This window comes from Opisthorchis viverrini (assembly GCF_000715545.1).
Source record: "Opisthorchis viverrini unplaced genomic scaffold opera_v5_1, whole genome shotgun sequence".
NCBI classification, from domain to species: domain Eukaryota; kingdom Metazoa; phylum Platyhelminthes; class Trematoda; order Opisthorchiida; family Opisthorchiidae; genus Opisthorchis; species Opisthorchis viverrini.
Window position 1 is genome coordinate 4,675,222 of NW_008751657.1, and position 25,485 is coordinate 4,700,706.

At 40.5% G+C, this 25,485-nt stretch overlaps 2 protein-coding genes across 2 annotated transcripts in view; one reads left to right on the forward strand and one right to left on the reverse strand.

Annotated features, from left to right (window-relative positions):
* Positions 1-1,036: 1,036 nt before the first annotated feature.
* The window catches only part of T265_00072 (hypothetical protein), a gene marked incomplete at both ends in the record, with an annotated part of 99,018 nt that continues 74,569 nt past the window's right edge, over positions 1,037-25,485 (forward strand). The window contains 4 exons of the mRNA XM_009163729.1: positions 1,037-1,072; positions 1,115-1,231; positions 1,265-1,432; positions 18,624-18,909. Coding sequence (XP_009161993.1) covers positions 1,037-1,072; positions 1,115-1,231; positions 1,265-1,432; positions 18,624-18,909 — 607 coding nt within the window. The remainder of the gene's footprint in view (positions 1,073-1,114; positions 1,232-1,264; positions 1,433-18,623; positions 18,910-25,485) is intronic.
* Positions 11,950-21,688, reverse strand: T265_12445 (hypothetical protein; the record flags this gene model as incomplete). The annotated part of the gene is made up of 2 exons (XM_009163861.1): positions 11,950-12,063; positions 21,440-21,688. A coding segment is annotated over one exon (171 nt), but the record flags the coding sequence as incomplete, so codon positions are not given.

Here is a 25,485-nt window from a genome sequence, read left to right on the forward strand (position 1 = left end):
TGCGGACGATTGGGAATCCTGGAGTTCCAATTCCACTGCCCTCCAAATGGATGTAGGCGCTGCAAATTTGTGGTCGTATGACAGGCCCTTCTTCCGAATGACTGAAAGTGCGTCCATACTTAATTCAGAGGGACTCAACGAGTGCCTCTGCCGTGCATGGTGGGAATGGATCAGGGGACATCAAGAGCATAGATGCCAAAGAATATTTGGGTATGTGGCTCCCTTCAAGCATGTCATTCTCACTGCACCATGAGTAATCGACCCAAAGGGCATTCGCCATTCTACGGATGGTTCAGCGCACCCTCTCCAGTGTTACTCGCATGGACTTCCAACTACTCTATGGGGCCTACGTCAGACCGCTTCTTGAATGCGCCAACCATGTTGTCTACTCAGGATGGACAAGGGACGCACCCCTCATTATACGAAAATGGTTGCCGGCCTTAATTCCGTGGACTATGAAGCGCTTCTCGTGGTGCATGACCTCGTCCCCCAATAGTATTGTCGCCTAGCGAGAGACTTAATTCATATTTTCGCCCTGATTGAACAAGGTTTTAGTCAACAGGTTTTTCAACGCTGACCCAGAAAACACACAGTGAGGACACAGTAAGATTTTCAAGCTCAGAGAGGATACGTTTGTTAAGGGAAATTTTTTCATATTTATGATGTTTGGTGTGTGGAATAAACCTCGACGGTACATAGTTAAAATCACTATCAGACACTTATTTGTGCGAGTCCTCGCACTGGCAAGCATACTGCCCGCGCTGAGGAACCAAAGAACAACGCTATATCCTTTTTGCTTATGCCATTCAAGTGAATAGCGGCCGTTGGACCACAATAGTTAAATCAACCCGAGAAGCTTCAGTGAAAGCCTCGATTCAGTGCGTCAATCATTGAATCCTTGGATTGTTTTAACCAGGCAATATTTGGGGAGTGCATGTGTCGCGCGACGATGTTTTTTTCGACAATGGTTTTCGTTCTCGCGTTGGACAATGAATGAGAAAAGATGTTCTGTAAAAGGGCTGTCAGCAATTGAGATATGAGTGCACATCACCGATATAAAAAAAGACCAAGGGTAACTTTGAAGTTAGCAGTTGGTGTAGTTTTTGTCCCGTAGTATGAAACGGAAACGGATAGCAGCAGTGACATTTCGAACAGCTGCTTAGCAATATGGAAAGCAATAGAAGATAACTTCAGCAACCTGATAAACCCGGAAATATATGATTCAGATGAAGTAAGGTGCTGGTACGTATTGCAAGTTATGTAGCAGGACACCTATGCGTGTTTCCATGGTTCGACTGACCGACGAGATGCAGGAGATTCAGCGATAGAATATTGTATTCTTCTGGCAGAGGACTTCATTTCGTGGATCAAAAAATTTAATGAGAGGCGTGAATATGCTTTCACATCTCGTATCCAGAAGTACACTACCTCGGTAAGTTCCGTCCGATCATTTCTGCTCATGTAATTGTAGTGGTCTGGCTACCCAATAAATTAGTTTACCAGGAGTGTGTGGCAAAGAAATAAAAACAATAACGCTAGGTCGGGTATACAAAAATAAAGAGGCCAGATGGAACAGACTCACTAAAAATTGTCATCTTTAAAATATTTCGTCGTTGGCCCACGTCAGCGATTAAACAATAATCCAATTATGTTGGTCCAGAGGTCTTCTTCTGAACAGTTCCCACATATAATAGATTCCGATGATGGTCTGAAGGGTTTTGGTACCAGAGTTAGTACATGAGACTCGCGAATGACCGCTGTAAGCGCGAGCGAAATCATAAGAGAGAGTCGAAGCACGTGACCACGCCTGTATTCTGTTAAATTGTACATTTGCGCGTTTTCGTAGTTTTTCGTATTCAAACAAAAAACGATTATGCAATTGATGACATACGTAGTGCTATAATGGAAGTAAAATAAAGGTACAAAACGCCACATAATTCACTACAAATTTTGGGCGTCGACAAGCAGGCTTGGCAGGGCCTGTAGGGAATCAAGCTGGTGGTTAACCGAGAAGTTACAACGTGATGGGGAAATTATAGAAGTTGTTACATAATGGGCTGACTGACGATTTTTCATGCGAAGATTCTTGTGACACTTGACAGGGCACCACTGAATTTAGTTCAACGAGCGCAGCGACGGAATGTCTATACTTTTTGAGCGCCTTTCCTTAAAAGTGTTACAGAGAGCTCAAATTCGCTGAACCTAACAAACGTTTAGTGTGATGCGGATGATGACGAACATTTGAGCTAGTCAGGCAAGTGCTCAGTAGATGAAACATTTCAAAAAACAGCTGCTCCAAAAACATATCACCTGTTTGGAGCCCTGTGGAGTCCAGTAACTTTAAAAAATGTGGCACATAACTGAGAAGGCAAAACAACCTCTTTGGATGCCTTTAAAATTAATGACCAACGGAGAAGAACAACCGGGTTTTGGAGGTTTAAACAACTCACCAACCAGTTGACGACAAATCGGAAATCTGGACCACATATAATGATATCTGGCACAATTTGACTAACACATCTTCTTGGAGAAAAACATCGGGGTCACAACCTTGGTAGCTATAGAAAAAAATCTACAAGCTACAGTTTGCTTCTGTGGTTAAAATGGACAACCTTAAATTGTTTTGTTAAGACATAGGGGGCAAACAGACGCCTTCTCACAATGGTGAACGTCAACAAAATTAAACATACGTGCGCATGAGAAGGTGATACAATTCTCGGTTACACTTACAAAAGTCTTTTTGTTCGTAAGCCTTCTATTTAGGAAGTATTGTGGGGGAACGACGCCCGGAGCTTTGAAATATCATATTCAGCAGACACTGAACGTCTTTAGACTCAGTGCTTAGCCGCATAATTGCGTGCTGTTTAAAGTACCGATTCAACGGTAGCGGTAGAAGCACTCTGATCTGCAATTGATTGTGTACAGCAGGGTAAGACTAAAGTGTTATCAGACATTTAGTGGTTGGAAAAGAATTGTGCTGGTTAGTAAGACACTTTGCATTATGTAGTCGAATCAAGTAACCACCTGACTTAACAAAGATTAAATCACAGTCACAAAGAAAAAGATTTAACGGTATCATCTGCGTAGAAAAATTTGCTATTTGTGACCTCAAGATCAGCAAAAACCTGCCAGTGTATCAAATATAGCTTAAGGTACTGAGTTTGTGTATGACCAGGTAGGGACGCACCAAGAAGATTGTTCGATGAAAACTTCAGGCAAATGAAGTTGTAGGTCAGTATTTTCGAATCATTTGTGGCGTTCGTTCTCCGGAATGTCAGTCTTGGAATATCAAATTTGATTAAAACACATTGAAAAATTTGTTTTCTATATTTGATAAGTAAATAAAATATATGACTCCACTCAGATTCTGTTGGAGGAAAATGATCATTTTTATTATTATAACAGGTTTTGTAATGCATACATTTGTCTTGAAAATCTTGAATTTGAACAATTTTAATTGCAAGCATAAAATGCTGTCTCTTGAAGACTACCTTACCAAAAGACGTTTGGAAGTTGTGTTTATTTTTTCCTCAAAAACACGCATGGTTTTTGGCAAAGATGTTTTTGAGGATCACATAATGTCCAGTGTTAGCGGGAATATTCGTTCATCCTGATTTTAAAGCCAATTTTATCTTGGTTGAAAATTTACAATCAGTCAGTGTAAAACTTCTGCAGCATTTGAATTGTCTATAAAACTTCCGCATGCTTCCAGCCTCCGAAGAATTGAATCAAGAAGCGTCAAAACCTAACGCCCAAATTACAGAAGTCAGCTCAGACCTTCCCATACTCTTCATAGGGAACAGACTAAGTATTCTGTCACAACGATCGTACGCTGGTTACGCATATACGTTTCTGCTTTATTTACCAGAGTAACATAACCAAAGACAGTGTTAAACTTTGCCATATAAAAGCGCACGAATGACATTACACCAGTTGATAACAATATTTTTTGCATTTAAATTACCAAACTCTTTGTGCGAATTAATAAATTGTAAAACCATCAATGAGTCCAAAGTCGTGCTTACTGGTCAAGGTATCACAAACCAAACTCTACAACTCATTTTTGACACGTAATCTTGGGGAATGTTCCTTATTAGCTAGTGGTAAAAATCCAAATTTCAAATAACTGTTTTGGACAGTTGGCCGTGATTGGTGGTTGCAGTTGCTGCACTGAAAGACTTTGATAGATAACAAGTAAACAGTAAATGTCCAACAAAGGCAGTTATTCAAAAGACCAAAAACATCACAATTCTCCTCTGCTTTAATTTTGTGCATCTATATCTTTCTCATTGACATCGCATCTTATTTAGTATATGCAGTTAGAAGGACATGCTTTTCAAAGGCTGCGTTGATGTCAGAAGCAATGAGAGTAAGCAGCCACAATTTATTCCACGTCGCACAACCTGCTGGTGGGATCCCTTATCAAAGCACTCTCTAAAGTTAAAAAGACCCATGTCAAGTTCAAACAACGAAAGACTTCGAAAACTACATATTTCACACGCCTATGGAAGAAACATTGAGCTGTACCTGCTACACCACTACGGTATTTTTTCTACGATATTCATCGAATAGGAACAACTGAAAACATCCGCATTCTTAGCCACCAGGTTTTACATAGCAGTGTATTGAAAGCAAATTATTGCGTTATAAGTTGGTTCTTGTACAAATGATGGTTGTTATTGGCAACGCATTGCGTGAAAGTGATGATTGCACATCACTAGTTACTGTAGCATTTCATTTTCGAGTGGGTATTTGTCTAGCACCTTGGTCAGCGTGAGAAAAAAGTTACCTTCATTGAAGGTCCTTCGAGGGGATTTTTGTGAATATTTCTTAAAAACGTAGGCTGGTCAGATCCCTGAGACTTTGTTCAAAAATAACACTTCTACATGAGAATTCAATGAAAAATCACATTCGAATGCAAAATAATAAAAATGGCGTACAAAATAGCTAGTTGGGCTTCACTTTTTGTCGGCTTTATGCAAATGGTCAGTGAACACTAGATAACGGAATCAAAATTCACACGCTATGTTTGCGTTGGCAGAATAAAAAAGTACTGGCTTCAAGGAGACAAGCCTCACTACAGGCTTCGTTCAACATAATGTGCGCCGTACACAAGACACACCACACGAAAGTGCTGCGATTTTTGAGCGGTTACACGCGGAGATAAACACAATCGCACAGGGGCAGCCGTGAGCTCATTTCTAGACTAAAGGTTTAAACAACAGAGAGGATACTAAGTGTGATACACCGTCGGGTAAGAAGAAAGCATATGAGTAGACTTAAACTTACCTAACCAATAAAACTGTCCACACCAGACGCATGTTTGTTGGGATTTTAGACTAAACATCATGGATATGCTCACATGCAGAGACATTATCGCATTACTTTGTCCTCACAAAAGCTTACTAAGGAAGCATCTCAAAGAAATAAGCGATTTTACTAAATTAAGGTACTTTGCGTTTTAAATTGCATCAAGGGCATTTCTTTTTTTGGGTAACCAGCCTAAAATTCTACGTTTGCAAGTTTGCATTGCAATTCCATCGCATTGTTAGATTCTTCATTAATCAAGTAAAAAATGCCCAACGTCTGCCCTGTTGCATTCAAGCATGGACTAAACCATCGTACTGGTAATTAGTAAATTTATAGGTAATTTGGCCCTACTTTTTCCCTAGGTGGGGGAAGACGGATCATGCTCTGCATCCACGAAAAGAGTAGACACACTGGAAAATGCGATCACTAGATGACCAAAATTTTGGCCTGTAATACAAAAGTTTGGTGATTTTCTTTTAGTTCCTCTAAGAAGTTGCTTGTTCTTAGCCTTGTGAAATAATATTCCCTTCAAAAGGATTTAAAATGTCAAAAGGTTTCAAGTGCATACTTACTGTCTATCATCAAAATGGAGCACAGTTAAAAAGACGAAATTCAACAAGGGCTTACCCGATAAATGCTCTTGTGTTCAAGGGAAGGTGGTCCGTATGGAATACTGCCTATTCTCGGTTCTGAGAAATATACACTCACCTTGTTTGTCGGACATGGCGAACATATTGCGGGAGTAATAATTTTACTTGGAATACAAAGAATAAGCCCATTTGGTTGTCTTTCGCGTTCAATAAATTGAAGCGCGTTGGACTGTATTTTTCCTTTGGATAAGGCTTCTGCCGTTTCCCTGGATGGGGACCCAGAGACGAGCCACATCAATGGCTAGAGACATTGTCAGACATGGCCCAGTCGCGCCCTCAATGGCGCTCGTGCATCCAAGCTATTGCTCCAATGCATAACTCCTTTTCCAACCCCCCCCACTAACAGTGCTGGATTTATGCACCCATTACTCACACCCGCTTGCAATGCACAGCTACCTACCCCTCCCCTCAAATCATCGGTGAACGAAACTGCGGCAGCCACAACCACTTTACGACGAGTACGCGGTTAGTACAGCTGATAAAGTGAAAGGTTCATGCTTTTTGAGTGATTTAGTAGCTCACCAGCTGATAAAGTGAAAGGTTCATGCTTTTCGAGAGATTTAGTGGGTCAGTTTTTTATAAGCAAAAACGCTATAATGACGGACTATATGTCAAGTTAGTCAGTTATAAAGGTTACTTAAAGCGCACTTTGGTCAGTCCGTTATTTTTTTAAAATTCCAGTCGGCATTTTGGTGCCTTTAATTTATGTATATTTATCGGCCGTTTTCTACCTGGTTCACAGCATCAAGCCGGTTTACTTGTTGAAAGCGCGACGACCAAATTAGTATCGGTCCGTGCTGTATGCTTGTTAGATGAGTGGCGCGTATCCATAAAACTTTATTGGCTGTAGCTGTTTCCTCACAAGTTTCGCTATGGCACTGTAAGTTTCCTACAGCGAAAAGACTAAATTCTTCACTATATCCATCTTACACGTTAAAAGTGGCTTCTAATTATGGGCAGAAAACTGGTTAAACTCAGCCAAAATTGCAAGGTCGAGTGTTGGATAATTCCATGGGATTTCAGATGCGCACCAATTCATAATGGTGTCAATAATTGGTGCAGCTAAAATTAAACAATTGAAATAAGAGAGGAATCCTTGCCAAACACCTCTGACAGCAAAAACCTATGAAAACATCCGGCATCTTAGGTAAATTTCTGCCATAAATATATTTAGAAAATCGATCCGAAACCGGTGTTTGGAACGCGGTGTGTGCATTTTCAGGTAGTCTCATTCGATCCAGTACACTTTCCTCAGTTGATGTCAACATATTACGTTTATCAAAATAGATCACCATCTTGTGTTTCACGACTGGTGCAAAATTAAGCCAGTGTTTTTCCAATAAAATGTAGTTATTCTACTTGGAGTGTAAAAACAACGAAATCTCCTCCAAAAGACGCCATTAAGTATTCGTAGGTAGGGAAAATGAATGCTCTCACCTTCAAAGCTACTGCGTACATTGTTTTTATGCAGTGCTCCCAATTATAAAGTTTGTTAGTCATCTTTAAAGGCGGATGAAAATCAAAGTGCCAAAACTAATTGGAAGCTCAGAAAGCAAACAGCTGGATCAAGTGAACTTTATTAGGCTTAGACGCTTGTTTATAAGGTATTTAGGAGACAGGCTACAAAGACAGAAGGCGAACAACGTCAGTTTCAGGAAGGGTTAGTAGGATAAACACACACTGCTACAGTGCGTTAAGAATAGGTGTATTTCTTTAGTGCATGTTCACAACGGAGCTACTCTTGTCAGTAAAATTCTCCCGGCGTGTGCAAAGTTTGTATGTTCTGTGAAGACAAACAACCGTCATCAAAACCTTTTGCTTTTCTTTACGGCAGTAAGCATTTGGGACAAATAAATTTCTTGCAGATCTACGTCAGCCTATACAGTTTTGAAGCACCGAGTCTGCTTACTGTTTTTACGTAGGATATTTGTGAAAATGCCACCAAAACAGTTGAGTGGTGAATATTTGGGTGTAACATTGTACCTTCTACTCGTTTCCGTGATATCTAGTATCTTTATTGTTAGTTCTACTTATTTGAAGCAAACAAGTACTTTAGACCTTGTAAGTCGGTTTCACTGCCCACTGGAACAGTAATTAATGAGAACCTAGTTCTGCCAAGCACTAGCTTGGCTGGATGTTGGTGAAACGTCTCTTAATAGTTGCATGCAAACATCTGAAGGTGTGGTATCACTGACCCATATTTTTGCTGCTATCCTGATTTCGCGGGTTTTATCAAACAACCGTTCATTGAACTTATCCAAAGAGGTGAACTACCATTGATGGGTTATGCTTGCAGATCGTGGACCTGGTGATTAATATAATATCCAATATAGCCGCGGCTTGAAAGCTGTTTTCCCCCGGAAAGTACAGGATCTGTTTACTGCTGTATAAAGTCGCGTTGTGAGAGGGCAGTGAACACTTGTTACTGATGCAATTTCCGAGAAGTCCATTTTTCAGTTTCCGTGACTCGCAATTCTAGTGCTACTGAATTTCCGATGCACATTCGACTCGGTTGATCTGTCTGCTCCTCTTGAGACTCCTGCCCACCAAGGAATGCCCCGGAATTTTGTAGACACAGACTTCCGGACGTGTGAGAATGTACGAAGAGCTTACCAAAAGCTTCCTTTAAAAAGCGGTGTCCGTCAGGGATGCTCACACTCTCCATTTCCTTTTAGCTTTGTGATCGATGAAATAATGATCCGAACTCTGGATAGTCTCCAAAACCCTGGTGTTTAGATGGCCTGAGGAGAAAACCTCGTCGATCTGGAGTATACAGATGACATCTTTCTCATCTTCGAAAAGGAGGAGAAGGTCGAGGTGTTTTCGGATGAACTGGCCAAAGCTATCCCGTCCTTTGGTATGCACTTTGGACCCACAAAGTTTAAGGTCATGCTCGTGGACGTGCAGTCACTTACCATGCCACTTACAATCCAGGGAGAGGCACTAGTAGTTGTGGAGCGTTCTACATATCTTGGACGTTGTACTAGTTCTGATGTAATGTGAAAGATAAGGCACGAAACTGCAAGGCTCAGGCGTCAGAGTGGTTTATCGCTGAGTCTGAATGGACGTGCGTATCAAGCTACAGTACGGGCTGTGAAACTTGGCCTATTTGAGCAGCGGAACTCAGACGTCTTCAAGTGTCCGACAACCGTTATCTCAGAACCATAGCTCGTATGGGTTCGTGTCGGCGAATCAGTGATTAGGCAATTAGAAAGCACGTTTTCGGTTGTACAACGGATACTTCCATTGAGGGCTGTGTCCAGCACCAGAAGCTGAGTTGGCTGGGACATGTTTTGCGTATGAGGAACCATCGTTTGCCGAAGAAAGTGCTGTCTTCCATGCCAAATCCACAGAGCAGAGAGGTGGCCAATCCATGACTTGGCAGAAGAGTATGAAAGAAATCACGAAACGCTTGGCTGCGGTCGGTGCTACTCACCTTCCAGGATGGCGGGATGATGATGACGACGGTAGACCTTCAAAAGGCCTTTCTTACATGCGCCTAGAACCACACCTTTGATTCGGCTAAAGTTATTTCCTCCAAAGTTGAAACAACATGCTTTCAGGAAATCTCCTTCGCGAATGAAAATGTCGTGGATAGGTGGGATTTTACACATTACAGGCAGCTTGCCTCGGCCAAATTAGCAAAATTTGATGTATCAATGGCTGCAATGGTTCCCGAACTATTAACCAATATGGGAAATTTTCTGTGTTATCATCGGCTGTAGATAATTTTTATACCATGGAGTTACCTGGTATATCGCTTATACTAGGCGACGCACAGAGCAATTAGATAACATAGGTTATTATTCTGAAATGCATACACCTTCAGATTGGACTATTTATCATTGTGAATCCCTAATAATCATTATTCAAGACGAGGAAATAACTTCTGTCCAGATTTTAAAGGACTTTGTAAATCGCAAGCATTCCGAATGAGAACCTACAAGCTACTTACTTCGAGGATAGCTATAAGCCACTGGAATCAAACTAAAGCTTTCTGTGACACTAAAACACAAAAGAATGATAAAATTACTGTATCTCACAGTGCTTACGTTTGATACTCAAAACACCATCGGTTCACGTTAAGTAATAGCGTAGACGTGGGCACACCAGCGAAGTCGCATGCCATGGAGAGACCCATAACACGACAGATTTTTTTCAGTGAATGTGCAAAATAAAACCTGTATGCTCAGGTAAAACTTTTGTTATTTTAGCTCCGTTTTCACGAGTCTTTTATACCATGGAAGTGAAACTTTTTGTCCACTCTTATCCCTTTTATGGACCACAGTCTAAGATGTGCTTTAAATTTGGAAGTACACAAATTTATTGGAAATCTATAAGGTTTCCTATTTTGAAGAGTTTCATCAAACTTTCAGACCAAATTAACATCATGCAACACTGTGTAAAAACAGCCGTATAGCTGTATAAAACAGCTTTAGAAAACTGGTTAAATTAAGTTATTAGTTCAAAAAACTGCTAGACAGCCTTTGCTTGATCGTTTCTCAGTATTTCTGAAGAACATTAAGTAATCACCTGAAAATGCGGTCCTAATTCACTGTACACCTAGGCTACCGTGTGTAAATTGTCTAACCTCGGGGACAAAAAGCGGTTTTTTTGTAAGATATTTCTATCGGCTAGGAATGAAGGAGATGCGTTTTATTCTTCCTGAAACGTCTGAGTAGTGTCAGGTTTACCAAGGAGAAAGAATCGTAGTGTCTGTTTACACCATAAGTACCGATTATTCTATGTAGAGGTCACCTGCCAACAAGTGCACATTTCATCTACACTCCGATAATATTTTCCACGATAAGTGGCCCACAATTTCCCATAAACTGTACAGCTTATCAAGTCAGCTTATTCTTCCTTATGATACTCGTCGACAGTAGGTGGTATCATGTGGTGCATGCAGTGTCAAATATACCCTCTGCAGCAAAACCCGTAGACTCCGATATTTGGGGCACACTGCGCTGTTTATCTACACCAAGTGAGACACTAAGAGCTTTTTTACCATCAGAAAATGAACCGCTGTCGGATTTACGTTTCTAAAAGGTCGCAAAACTGACGCTCGTGTTCTCTCGAACGAATTTGCCGCATACGTTGAGTAGGCGCTAGAAACTGGAACATATCTGTTGCGTTTGCGCTGCGCAGATATCACATTCAACAGAACCGTATAACTATTTCGTATTATAACAATAAGATGTGGCAGCATTAGAGAATTTGTAACTGTTTGAAAAAAACTTAATTTCCTGTGCGTTGTGATAGTTTGGAACAATTTAGTCAGAATGAAGTGACGCTCCATAATCTGTCGGGATAGCTAGAACAACACATAGAGATTATCACATCAGGAGGCTGTGACTAGTTACGCAAGATCTTGTCCCACATGTACAGAATAAAACACTTCCGAATTCTGAACCGTGTTCGTCAGCATTTGTGGAGATAGCAAAACTAGAGAATGGAGAAAATAAGGCGGTTACTGTAGCTCTTGGTGCTCAACTGGTTATCCCATACACCAGCCTCACTGGCTGACACAAAAAAAGATAAAGTTAGAATACATCATGGTGCTGCATTTTAGATGGACTAGCTGTTCAAACCGTGGCTGTTGTTCATTTGCTGGATTTCCTGTTGAGTAAGTATCAAAATGACGCTGGGTGGGTAGCTGGTTTAAGAAATCAATGTCTCAAAATTATTTTCAAGTTTTCTATGCTTTGAAAAACAGTTACCTTAATTTTTAACGTCTCCTTAGAAAAAGAGTGCCTTTTCGCAAAACTCATCATTTCCTTTCATTTTAGCCAGTTGTGGTGGGGTCGCGATGGTTCAGTAGTTAGAGTGCGAATTTGCTAAACGGAATGTCCATTGTTCGCACCAAACCCCTGCCTCTCGACTTCCCCTGTCTAGGCTTGAGCAACCTGGCAGTATCTCAGCCATTGTGCTTTCTTTGTGCGGCGTGACAGATAAGCACCGGAAGGTATTAAAACTGAAAGGCTATCGATTATCTTTTGCCAATTGTGGTAGTGTAAAAGGTTAGCACAGTGCAAAGTGGAGGTTTCTTTTGCGATGTTTTTGAGAGGGGACGAGTTAATATTTCAGAGACATTGAAAACAAACTAGAAAATAAAGAAAAAACCTAGTGAAAAATGTAAGTGATTTTGTTGTCTTTCTGAAACTTTCTTGTTATGTATTTGCTACAAAACGGACTTCTTTCGATGACACCATCTGATCACCGTATTAAAGTTGCCAAGTGAATTCTTGAAAAGCGAATAAATCGTCTCAACCGCACAGCAAATCAGTCTGACCAGATCTATGAAGATAAGTTCCGTTATGCGACCACTAGCCGGTGAATGAGGATAACTAGTTAAACAGAGAGGCCATCACATTGCGTTGTAGATAAAATAAGAATACTCATGTTTGAGAGGGTAAATGTTTCCGCGTCATAACTAGCTTCATAGAAGATCACCGTAGATTAGGAGCTCACTGTGACGCTACCTTTTTGCATTTGTATTTTAGAAACTTATTGCACTGAATTACAAATGTACTTGTTGAGGATGCTTGATAGCGAGACCTGAAAAATCAGACAGGGTCTCAACATCAGTATTTCGCCTGTAGACCAGGGACAACCTAATATGTCTACGAAATTCTGAAAGTTCTAATGACATCCATTAGATTTTCTGAGCAAGCTAGTCCGAGAAATATAAGTGGAGGGAACTGCTGAGTTTTGATTGTTGGTGTAACATAGCTTGATGTTACTCTGTTAAGCTCACTTTCTTCATCAAAATGAGTTTCATAAACTGAGGGATGTAAAATAGCAGATCCTTACTATACTGACAATTCGTCCATTATTTCTCTCCAGAGAAATAAGCATTTTATCAATCGGATTGTTCCTAGTCATTGCGTTCTTGAGTGCTGCCTTTTTATTGCTGCTTTTACAGAGCTTCGTTTAACATACCTCAACATAGAATGGTCTGGTCCGAAAACTGTTGTTTGTAGTTCTAATATTGACTACAAATATCATTTTTGCACCTTGAATCAAGACCCAAAAAGTCCATCATTTTTTGCCATACGTTTTATAACCTACGATCAAAGAAAAAACCTCATGTTATGCGGCGCAACTTTCCTAATAACAACTAACTTTGGTGGTTAAAGCCTCGAGAGGTTTCGTTCAGCGTATTCGCTGTCTACCACCAGCATTTTTATTACAGACCTACAACTAGGAGCATTTCAGCCCCTCAAATTATCCCAGCTTTGTTAGCATCTTTTGGCCATTTTATTATAGTATTTATGGAACTCATGAAGTTATGTATCGGAACAGAAATCATTCATTGGTGAAGAGTTAATAGTCAAGTTTTTGGTTTGGATTTCAGAAATGAAACAAGCACGCGGTTCTAAGCAATTAACTCAATGTTCTCTGTTGCAGGAGTTCTGCAGTTATATACAATCTATCTCTAACGGTTAACTTTAGTCCCATATGCACCCAAAGTATTAGCACAGGCCTGTTTATTCCACAGTCACTCTGACAGAATTGTCTGGCATCCAATGTTAGTACAGGATGTAGAGGATTCAGTGTTTTTGGTAGAGGATGTGATACTTGCAAACTGGTAGTGATTTGGGTAGTTTAAGTTTCACACTCTTCTTATATATATGAACATGCGTTCAAAGCAATATTATGGTTACTTCTAACCTAAAAACGTTTGTCCCAAAATTGCACTCGACTTGTAGTTTGTATACTAAGTGAATCCTTCCAGTTCGTACTGGGTTAGTTCTGGCTTCTCAGCTGTTACGAACTCTAAAACTTCCGGAGGTGAAGCAACGTGCGCCTGAGTATTAACAGCCGAAAGTCTACAGGAATTTAGTTAGCCGGGGTTTGTTTTCAAATTCTTGTCAGAATCTATGTTCTACGGAAAAGTTTTCTTCCCGTAAACTCCTCGTCTTTTCAGTGAATGATCTTTTCGTAGTTCAAACCTTCGCGTCTTCAATTAAACTGGATTCAAACAGACTGTCGTCTAAATATTACCCTGTCATGGTTTGTACACAACTTGTCTGCCACTCAATATCTGTCACGTGACATTTCAGTAGTCACTTGTTTATTAGTTTATGCGGTCTCATACAACCCGCTCACGTTGTACTCCATAATGTAACTGGTTAGCTATGTAACTTAATTAGCCAATCAATAGTTCTGTCACGATTGCTAGTCAAAATAAGCTAATCTACCGACTAGTGTTATGTCGTGGTGTCCTCATACAATTGAAAAAATGTGAATCAATTCAAGTGGACTTTTAACCAGAGAATGCAATGAACAATCAGATTTTGGAGGAATCAAACGGAAAAAGTATCCAAATGGATGGAGAATATCTCCACGAAGCACAGCGCAGAAAAGATGCGCCACAAATAGCTGGCATCAGTCCTAGTCTTTTAATGGTGTCACACCTTCATTTGCCACCAATGTTCCTTGACCTGGCAATTAACTGTTCATGTCAGACTCACTCAATAGAAAAGAAAATGTCATGGACGTATTTAACTAGAAACTGTAATGCTTCGTATCGTCTTTACTTTCCCAATACAGCTACCGTCACTTGATTCTTATATCTGTGGGTGCTGCCGAGCTAGCAGTGAAGTCAGGCTAAAATTAAAGAAGCTCTGAACATCCGTATCATCCATCCCATGGGTCGCTAGGGGCATTTGAAATGTGGTCTTCCGGCTAGTTGTTGGAGACCACACAGGTCGACCACGAGGGTCTGGTCAACAGCGTGATTAGCTTGCCCCCATAAATTATACAGTGCCACGCACCACATAATCATGCAATTGACACCACACGATCATGAACTGACTGGGTCTAAAAGTGGTGACTTCTCAGTCTGAAGACTCATGCAGCTGGAATCAATGTGTCTCTAGTACACGGTTTAATCCTGAACTGAAATGAAGACTCACGATGTTTTCATAGGCTTTTCTTCCAGAACAGTTTGTCTACAGTTTGACAGCAGCCTAAAGAAATTTGGAAATTCCAATTTACCCTGGAAGTAAAGTCACCCTAACCTGGAAGCCAGGGAACACTACACAGCAACTTTCTTCTTGTTTGAATTTACTAGCGGTGTGCTACACAAGGCAGTCCACCAGCCATCCGTCGTTGAACTCTATAGTCTTCAACTACTAGAGAGGAAATTTACCCGGAGGTCCGTTTTGAGTGCTTTTATGCTTCTAAGAATACACGTTCTTCACTGAAATGGTGAAATACCGATTGAAATTCTTGAATCTTACAATAATATCCAACTTCAAGTAGGATTGATCTAATCACTCAACTTTTGTTCATTAGAAACGCACTATGAATCTGGCAGCTCGCTTTCAGGTACGGGTGAAGTATGTCATGAAAATAGCAGGCGTATTTGATGAACCTTAAACATAATTCATCCAGAAGTTGTTACTTGTTAACTTTACCGATACGTGTAAATATGTTCAAAGATTCGCGACGATTTCTGAAGTTTTAAAACCGTTCATTCCATCGAGGAACAAAACCTACTTTCAGAATCCGTAAGCTGTCCATATATGGGCAACTGGTTAGGCCAAAACACAAGGAAGTAAAGACACTAATGGCATGTAACTACAAATTGGGGTGTATAGAAAACCGTGCAGAAAAATTTGGAAATCGTTTTACCCCCAATTACAACAAGTTAACACAAGTGGACGTGCTTGCCTTATGGACCAGGTTGCCTTTTAAATGGTACAATAATTTAAATTTGTTCACACTCTTAGTACTAATTTTGTGTTCTGGTTACAGAATCTAGCCCCTTGGGGGAGTTATATCCACAAAGTTGAAAAAATCCATTCGTTTTTAAAGTCACGTAGCGAATATTTGGGATAGGAATTAATACAGGGAGAAGAAAACTGGACGTTCTTTGTGGATCGGTCTATATGATGCCGTTTTATGATTTTAAAACAATTTCAAATAAGGATTATGTAAGTTTAACCTGAATTGTGGATGTATGCCTACTGCATTCAACTTACTAGAGCTCACTTACAGACTCATAATTCACAATTAGTTTTCGTAGAACTTTACATACAATGGACAAACCTTTGCCTCTGAAGCATAGATGAGCATGTTGGGTAGTCAATAATGATGGTTACCCAGAGACTGAGTGGGCGAAGTCAAAAGGCAAACAAGGCAACCACGTGCTGAACGGTTGAACGGAATCATACGACATTATTTATAGCCCCAAAGAGCCGGACACTGTGATAAACGGAATGCATATCATCACCTAAAAACAACGTGTTGATGAGTGCATGACTGCATACGATCCATTTTTCGTTCTTTGTATACATTGATTTCGATATACAGAACTTCGAAAAATGCTTAGCCAGATGTAACCTAACGCAACGATTTTCTCCGGAGCGAGTAGCAAGTGGAAGTTAACACTTTCTGTCATAATGTAGAAGAAGGTAATTAAACAGCGCTTGTACTGTATAATCAAGTAAGAAGTGACTGTAGGGTTGAGGGTGATGCAAGGCGACACAATCAGGCAATAGCTGTCCGAATCCGGTCGAGCCACCTCAGTATTTCGCAGTTTACAACTGATGAGTAAGGCAAACCAAGGTCGCCCAGATATTGAACGTCATTTGTTTTAGTCAGCTATACAGATCAACAACTGAGGCTCCACAGACAATAAATAACCATCTGGCACAAGCTACCAACGTACCAATCAGGATACAAACCCGTCACAATTGGGCGAATTTGAGCACATAATAAAGAACGTTCTGGAAAGTTGTTTGTACACTAATATAAATTCAATGTTTATGGATGATAAAACAGGAGTCTTAGAGAGCGAACCGAAGCCACTTCCCGACTGGCTTCTGGGGTCACAGGATTGCACAACTTTGTTACTTCGGCAAGCCTATGCCAAGCGTAACCGAAGATGCAATTACTTAGGTACTTTACCCGTCCTGTAGGCTGATTGAACGCAAACGAAATCTGGGCAAGTCAAAATCGGTATATTCATCAAGACTGTTTATACTTCAACAAACATGCTGGTGCTTCTCCTAGTTTCTTAATATGATTCAGTAGTTCGGGCATGACTTTTAGTAATCTAGGCTGGGATTAGTGGGCTGGCCAGCGTATGCTGTTAAAAACGTGATCCTGTCGTTAAAAATATGGAGTGTGAAGTGTGAAATATGGAGTTTGCAATGAATAAGAAAATACCGATCCAAGGCATATGTGAGACTGTCTGTTGACCGACAAAAACTGTCCTCCTTAGAATGACAGTTAATATAACACACTAGGCATAGCAAGACCGATTCCTGACCCTGAGAAAACTGAAAACTTTCATTCACCCCCCCCCCAAATAAGACGATATGGTTCAGTGTTTTGTATAAACATCCATAATTGATTTAATGCCATTCTCGGCAATGCGAAAGTTTTCACCCAATTTCTTCAAACAAGGTCAGCGCTGACATTAATCTGTGAATACTAATCGTCTTCTAGGCAGTCGGAGTGACATGCATGGCACTTTGAACCAGCACATCACAGAATTAACGTCTTTGCGAATCTTACTTGTTTTCTGGATATAGTTTATTCAGATTTTACCCAGAGCCCTTAAGGATTGTTTTCAGTCCCCTTCAAGCGATGCTATAATTTCTCTTGTGCATAACGTAGCATAATGTACTTTTAAGGATTGGTCTTATATAGTGCTTCAAAGGACAGATTTCAACCGGAGATTATTCTATGAATTGGAAAGTAGCGGAGAAAATCCAACACATTTATATAGAGCCACATAGCTAATTAGCCGCAAGTGGTTTCATCCTTTTGCTAAATTTCGTGAACCTTGCTCTGTCGACACAAAAAGTCAGAAAGCTCCTACCGTTTTCTTCTAGTCAGTGATAAATGAGTATTGGCCAGAAATGTTAGAACCCTTTGTTTCATTCTGCCGGGAACAACTTAATTTGTTGACTAGTATTTTTTCCCTTCAACAGTGCAAAGATACTTTGATGATTTAGGATGTTTTTTGCAAACAAATAAATACTTTAGAGTGTATACAAATAATGTTGCTTGTTGACCGTGGATATCCGACGGTCTTGTGTCCTCTGTCCTCTGTCACTTCAAAAGGGGTTTCCCTGAAGGTGAGACATTGGTTCACTTGGTAGTGACAAAATTTCACTTGCCTGGAAGTTGATGTCCTCTGATTGAGGTGTGTAGTTCTCGCTTCAGCTTTGCGGAATGCACGGCGCACGTGCCGTCCATTTTTCAAAGGCATTTGATTCGAAAGACAGCATTGAGTTTTCAAGTATACAGCAATTTTGAAGTACAATGGGTGTCAATGAGGCATTGCTTTATCAAAGCTCTCCCGTGCACTGTTTGGTCAGAACCTTTCAGGTTTACATATCATATTCAGAGGCTTTTCGTTCTCATTCCTCCTGGAGAATACTAGTACTCAATCACGCACATTGCAATTTGAATGTTTCAACACAAAAATGCAGCAAAGGGCGATGAGTCGGGTATGCTTTTGACAAAAAATAAGAAGCTACAGCCAACTTGTCCTTGCTAAAGTCGGTGTCACTTTCCATAGACTTAAGAATGCCAAATTGGCTTCCTACCTTCAGAAGAGCTTTTGTCGGTATATTTTTTGATTTTAAACAATTACCGCGAATAATTCTCCCCCATAACTTGCTATTTTCGCCAACGCAGCCCACACTACTGACCTTTCAACAGCAGGAGAGCAAGAAGAGCGCACTTTTTCAATTAGTGAACAATGTTCTCAAGAATACGATCAGAGACAACCCTGCAAATCTTGAGACTGCTCACAGTGATTCGTCCAGCCAGCTTGGACATGCCCCCAAAACCGACATAATGCAGTCGGCCCTAGCAACCACACTAACATCACTGATGTCACAACTACAGACAAAATGGGAGGAAATAGAAAGACAAATTCAGCCGATTGATCCAATCGAACACCAGAATTTCTTATTTCGGGGTAAGTGAAGTCTGTATCTATCGATTGCCGTTCAGTTATTATTGTGTTTGGTTTTACTTAACTTGGAAATCAATGGGTTGATATGATTTTTTATTCCACACATTTTGGAGTTTTCCAAATACCGGCTGTCTTGTTTTTTTTTCACAAAAGACCCTTTAACTTGGAAGTCGATGGGTTGATATGATTTTTTATTCCACACATTTTGGAGTTTTCCAAATACCGGCTGTCTTGTTTTTTTTTTCACAAAACGACCCTTTAACAAAACAGAATCTGTTCAAGTTTCACTCATGTAGCTCCTGGAGAAATGTTTTGCTGCACATCTGTTTCGCTAACACATACAGTTGTAGACACAGATGCACAGTGCCGTCACGCAGGTTACAGCTTTATCGATCGAAGCCGGCCCGATAAAACGAGAAACGTTCTGGGCAGAAGCGTTGTTAGCCATTATTCTTGTTTGTCGGTTACACAGCTCGCGTGACTCAGCTGACAGGCGCGCATTCTTGGTCAACTCGGTCAAGCCAAGTCGCCGAATAATCGAGCGGATGCGACGCTTCATAAGAAACTTGTGATTCATTACGTCTAAAATAGAAAATGGGAGTATTGCGGATGGTAAAATCATTAGAATAAATGCATTTAGAAGCTAACACGTATAAGCAAATCAAACACTCAAATAGATTGGTCGTTTTTGATGTATTTTCGGTGTTCATAGTCTGTCATTTGGCAACTATGCAGTAGTCCCATTGGCAATAAGTTCCGTAGGTTACACAAACAGAACTGTGTTAGAGCCAGAATTTCTATCACTATATTCACTGTCACATTCAAAGCGAGAGAGCGATCGCAAGCTCTTCAGTATGCTACATATTACACATTGGCTTAGGCACTAAATTCGGCATAGTTAACGGTCCTGTGTCCACAGATTTCACTGTGTTTAGTCATTGGTCTCTACCTTTAGCTGCAATAATACCATAGGTACTAACTGTAATTAAAATTCAGAATGTTTTGTGGTTCATGTTCACCACATGTGGAACTGGGAATTTTTTTAAAATATAAGCGTTCGATTCCTCGCGTGGGATTTGCTGAATAGCCTGTTGCAGTCACGGGGAAAATGTTTTGGCCTATTGAAAAAGACTGGAAAACTTTTCCCATTGTTTGATAAGCATCTCCATAGTTTTCTATAAGTAAAAGCTGTATTGACTGGAATACGAGCAGATAAGTTTCTTGGTCAGCAGAATTCTAATTACTGGTATTTTAGAAAGATAAATAGTCTTACACAGCTACCATAGCACTACACCGTTTTGAACTCGTTCGATTCCACATCTTCATTCAAATCGAGGTTAGGTTAGAACTCAGAAATGATTATAAGCCATATGACAGTTCACAGCAAAATGCTGGAATTCTGTTGACTGATATGAGTCACGTTATGCACAATGCAAACGCTTGTCACATTCATAATGATGAGTTCACCTAGAAATTATAAAAGCTATAGATTCTCTCAACTTGTTTGGCTAGAAAATCAACGTTTTACTGACCCAAGAGTTTGACTTGTAAGCTTGCCAATACTGACTTTTCCATTCGGTAAGTCACTGCCTCTAGTCTCATTGAAAATTGTCAAGCTGTAGCAGTTGATTATTCTGTTCTCCTCATATTGAAATGTTTTATAAACAAGGGTGGCCTTTACGAATGAACGATACCCAAAATGTCGTCCAATGCTGACGAGCACATGCTCAAGCACGGGGGATGATTATCTAACTGCTAGGTACACATATCCACTCCTCTTTGAGCGGTCACCCAGTTGAACTTACTGGGACAATTGTTAATAAAACACGTAACTGTTTGTTTTGGTAATTTTAGGGAGTGCCGGCAGGAACAATTTGCCACTAGACACACTAAACCGACTCTTTGAGTGACCTGTCCTAAGGGGTGACACACTAAGCCACATTTGATGAGAATATATCCTATATGTGGAGAGAGCTGTTTTAAGGGGGTTGTTGTACCAGAAGGCACCAGAGAAAGTTTTTGGCAGTTAACTGGCAACAAAAAACCAACAATCTGAGACGATCGCTTGGTGTTGACCAGCGCGTCAAGCTATATCCACAGTAACATTAGTACGCAGATAGTGAGAAAACGTGTGCGGAGCAATTTTTGAGGTCTATTTGCTGGTTACTAGCAAACTAAGCAATTCTTTCGAAGGGTACTCGTCACTTCTAAATTAGTTCTATTACTGGATAGATTCCGGGCAGCGCAAACTATAAGCCAAGCAGTTGCAAAAATTTTAGTGAGCTACATATCCATTTGACAGTTGTGGAACGAAATTCAGCATGCTAACCATCAAGAATAACAGAAGAGAGCAAGAGGAAGAGTTTACTATATCAGTGGTTTCGTCGCCTGTAAATGAAGTCTTCTACGAAAAGTTCATATGAAACTGCAAGGCATTTAAGAGTGGAAACAAAACGGGAAGGACATCCTGCACTTATTGTGATAGTAGCTATTACACGCTGTGTCTTCCAGAGTGCCTGGTTGCCTAACGTACGAGATGGCCCAAGTGGTTAGAGCGCGAATTTACTGACCGAAAGGTTCTGGTTCGAATCCGACCTCCGCCACTCAACTTCCCTTGTCTTGGCTTGGACAATCTGGCAGTATCCCAGCCCTCGTGCTTCCTTCGGGTGGCATGGCAGCTAGGCACCGGAAGGGTGCTACAGCTGAACGCTTTCTTTCTTTCCTTTCTAATGTGCACATCGTACAACCTGCAACATCTGCCACTTCCTGATACATGAGTTGTCTGGCAATGGAAGAACAAATCCGTAATAAATTCTCTTTATAAAAACACTTCCTAACTTAAAAGTTTTGGGTGTAGTGGAGTGCAGTTAACCTAGTCATAGTAGTTCTAAAGCTCGACATGAAGGATTTAAAATCCAGCACACCTTATGAAATCTTAAGGAGGAAGAACGTTTCCTGTGATGCTTTTGAGTCATACTGACTTCTTTTCCAAGCTCCTACATCTTAGCGATTAACCTGCACGTGATTCTGAAGTGATTTGCGGGACTTTGACGATCTTCATTAGTTCATGCAACTTATTTAGATGTTGGATTGTGTAGCTCACTTATAAACCAATTTCCCACACTTTTGCACCTTCCCAGGGGTGCGTAAGCAGTTTTGGGCAAAAGGGTATACTTGAACGATGAAAGAATTCTAATAAACCTATTAAAGGTTAGCCTAAAGTTAAACCCATATGGTGTAACCTACAGCAGAAAAGTCTGTGAATTATGGCATGACGTTCCACAAAAGCGTGTCGTAGCAACAGCTTTAGGTTCTGACATCGATTATGGGAAAAGCTGGGAAACACATGAGCCTATAGTCGTCACCTGATTATGTCATTATCGGTTACGCAGCCCATTCTGCCAATGCTTTCGGTTTTCGCGTGGAATACTTCATCGATTTGTCTATGGTAGGCAGAAAGCTTCTTCGTACACTAGAAACGACTTTTTCTACAACCGAGCCCATTTGTGCAGTTTATATAAACAGTTCAAGGGTCAATGGCGAATAAAACCTGGTCTACACCTCAAATTGTTTTGTCTGTTTCCGTTGAACAAGCGTCCAATTAGGACAAACAAACGCTCGGCTTCCCCCCTCTGTCTCGTGCTGCAGGCAAACCAAAAATCTATTAAATTATTGCTTGGTAACTAAATTTGGGCTATCAAATCTCCGTGCTCCACAATACCATCACACACTAACTTGTCAATATGTCGAAATATTGGTAGTTGGGGATGTTAATTGGTGGTTGATCGGATGGCCGTTGATCTGTCCACGAAGCTTGTCAATCGGGTTGCAAAGATTTCGTTCACAGTCAAGCAGACATCGTCAGTTGACGGTGCACACTGACGGTGTCTCCTCGACTGTGGACGAAATGTTTGCACGTCAATTGCCAAGCTCCCCGAACAGATCAACGGACATCTGATCAACCACCAACAGACTTGTCTCTGTACATTTTCTATAAGTAGGCTATCAGCCGGTGATATAGGCTAAATGGATGGTCTTTGGTAATAAATTAACATTTCTATGCCCAGAGCGCACAGTTCCTGTGAACACATACACAGAGAGAAGGTATTTAAATACCGAGTGAAATCCTCATTGGACTGTTTTCGCTAACTGCGTGGTCAGATGAAATGGCAGCAATCACAGTCAAACTTGTGTCCGGAAAAATATGTTCATAATCAGCTGAACTTAACCTATATCTTGTCGGTCACCCGAATAGGACTGCTCCACTGAAATTTAACACATTCTACTACACATAGTTTTGGATGAGTTTGAAGTTAACCATTTTTTGCCTTCTCTCTAGTGAAATGGTAAACGACTGATAGAGGTTTAAATGTGTTGCACTGTCGTGCAAACAGTAATTTCTAGCTTGAAAATAACAAGTCACCATTCAAGCTGGATTATGCGAAGGTTAACTACGAGATTTATGGACCTACTTCTGAAAAATAACTCTCAGTAATTCTGGCACCCTTAAGCGCTACACGGCACTAAGCCTATTACTTCTAAAGTATGGAGTAGTGTCGATTTCGTCTGTTAAGTCCATAAACTTGGTACATTTGGTGAACATTTTACAGGCAAAGTAATTAACCTAACTGTGTTGAGCTGTTTCACACAATTTAGTTAAAATGGCTATCTGTAGGTGCGGACTAGTTTGATCATGTGTTCTCGATGAATCATACCCGTCTCCAGTGAAATTAACAGTGGCGGCTCTTGTGTGTTTGTCAGAAAAGTGTGTTGCTGGGGGAAATTTATCTAACTATTTACAACATACCAGTTTCATAGATAATTTCTTTGCGGCATCCAGTGACAAAATGCTTGCCTTTGGCATGCTCATGCAAACAGACATTCTTCGTAAGTACAAGAGGCAGTTAACGATTCGCATGATATGACCTTCTGATTCCTCACTGCTGACGTTTACCATTATTTCCTGGTTGCGTGACTTTCAGTCATAATCGAGTTGGTTGCCTTGACAATGGATGAAAACGATTTGTCTTTTACCCTGTCTTTTACCCAGGCTCTCCTTAAAGGTGGTTCAATATCGAGATATAGATCAAAACGGTTAAAATTTCGAAGACCTTTGCAACAGCTAAATAGGTAGAAGGTAATTCTTCGGTCATTCAGACTTAGACTGTTCTTACCCATTCATTTTTCTTGTGTATCGGTGCACTTATGCTGGTCAATGGTTTGTGTAATAAAAACAGTAAGTAAAAAGAAGACGATAAACTATTAGTAGAACAAAAAAGACTTGAAGAACACTGGATTTTGAGGCGGACGCCTAGCACGTTCTGTGGACCAGCGAGGCTTTTGAGTACAGAAGTAGTCAAGAAGAACTTAGAGATTACAACAATTGTGGCCACTGTACTTCCCCATGTTCTGGTTTCTACGAAATCAGTCCCAGTTGGTCAGACTGCAAGATGACAACCAAGCGACTAATTTCGAAGTCCACTTAGTAAAGCTTATTCACTCAAACATGTGGACGGCAAAAAGCATCAGATTGTATTACGAGATGTGGGAAATAATTCCCATGAATTCACTTTTTTATTAGATACGTTATTTTCGAAAATATTCAAAAGGAAACCATGTTTGCTAGTTCTCTAGAAAGAAACTCATGCTATGAAATCATCATGAACACCATAAAGAAGCCAACGAATCCGCCAATGATATTCCATTCCGGGGACACAAATTGATCGCAGTTCCTGCCATGTCGACAAACTGGACGCAGTTCGCCAGACTATTTTGATGTAAACGGGCTGCTTAGTTGAATACATAGTTTACCTCTTGATTAGGATGTTCTACGAGTCTTCAAAGGTAGTCTCATGTTCCAACTGGCTCAATATTCGACACACCGCAGTACGTTTCTTTGACGGACCAATCTGCCTATAAGTTTGTCGGAGATTCTTCGACAGCCCACCACGGGTTTCATTCCCCTTGAGTTCCTGTTCTCCAAATTTGTTTATCATCATCCTACTTAGTGATAAACTTTGATAGAAGGTAAAGGTTTTACAAATTACCACTAGTAGTGTGTTTGTGTTTCTTAAATTCCAGAAAACGATTAGATCACGGATCTATGATGTTTTACCGTAAGGTTAAATGTTGATGGGCTTAAAAGTAGTCAGCCCACTTCGGAAAGTACACGGTTTACCTAGTTCTTTAAACAAAAAACGTTCATGTGCAAGTCCACATGGACACATACAAAATGGCTAGAAAAAGCGGGCAATAGTGCCGTAACCCACTAGAACCCGATCAGGTTTTGAAGGGAAGTCCCTGTGGTGACATCTTTGATCTCTTAAATGGTGCGCATAAAAATATCCTGCAACACTTCAAGAGGTTCTTCACAAGCAAAGATTGGTTGCGATCAACAGGCGTGTATATGCACAATGACAGGCCTCCATGGAGCACTGAAAAGAAAGAGTAACAGGCACATTCTGTAGTGTGTATAATAATTTGAGCTGCGCTTAATAGAGATACTTTGTTTTTATTCTGATCAAACTTTCAACAGCATCTGCCTAAGTTGGAGACATTTTGTCAAATTGGTTGCCTATG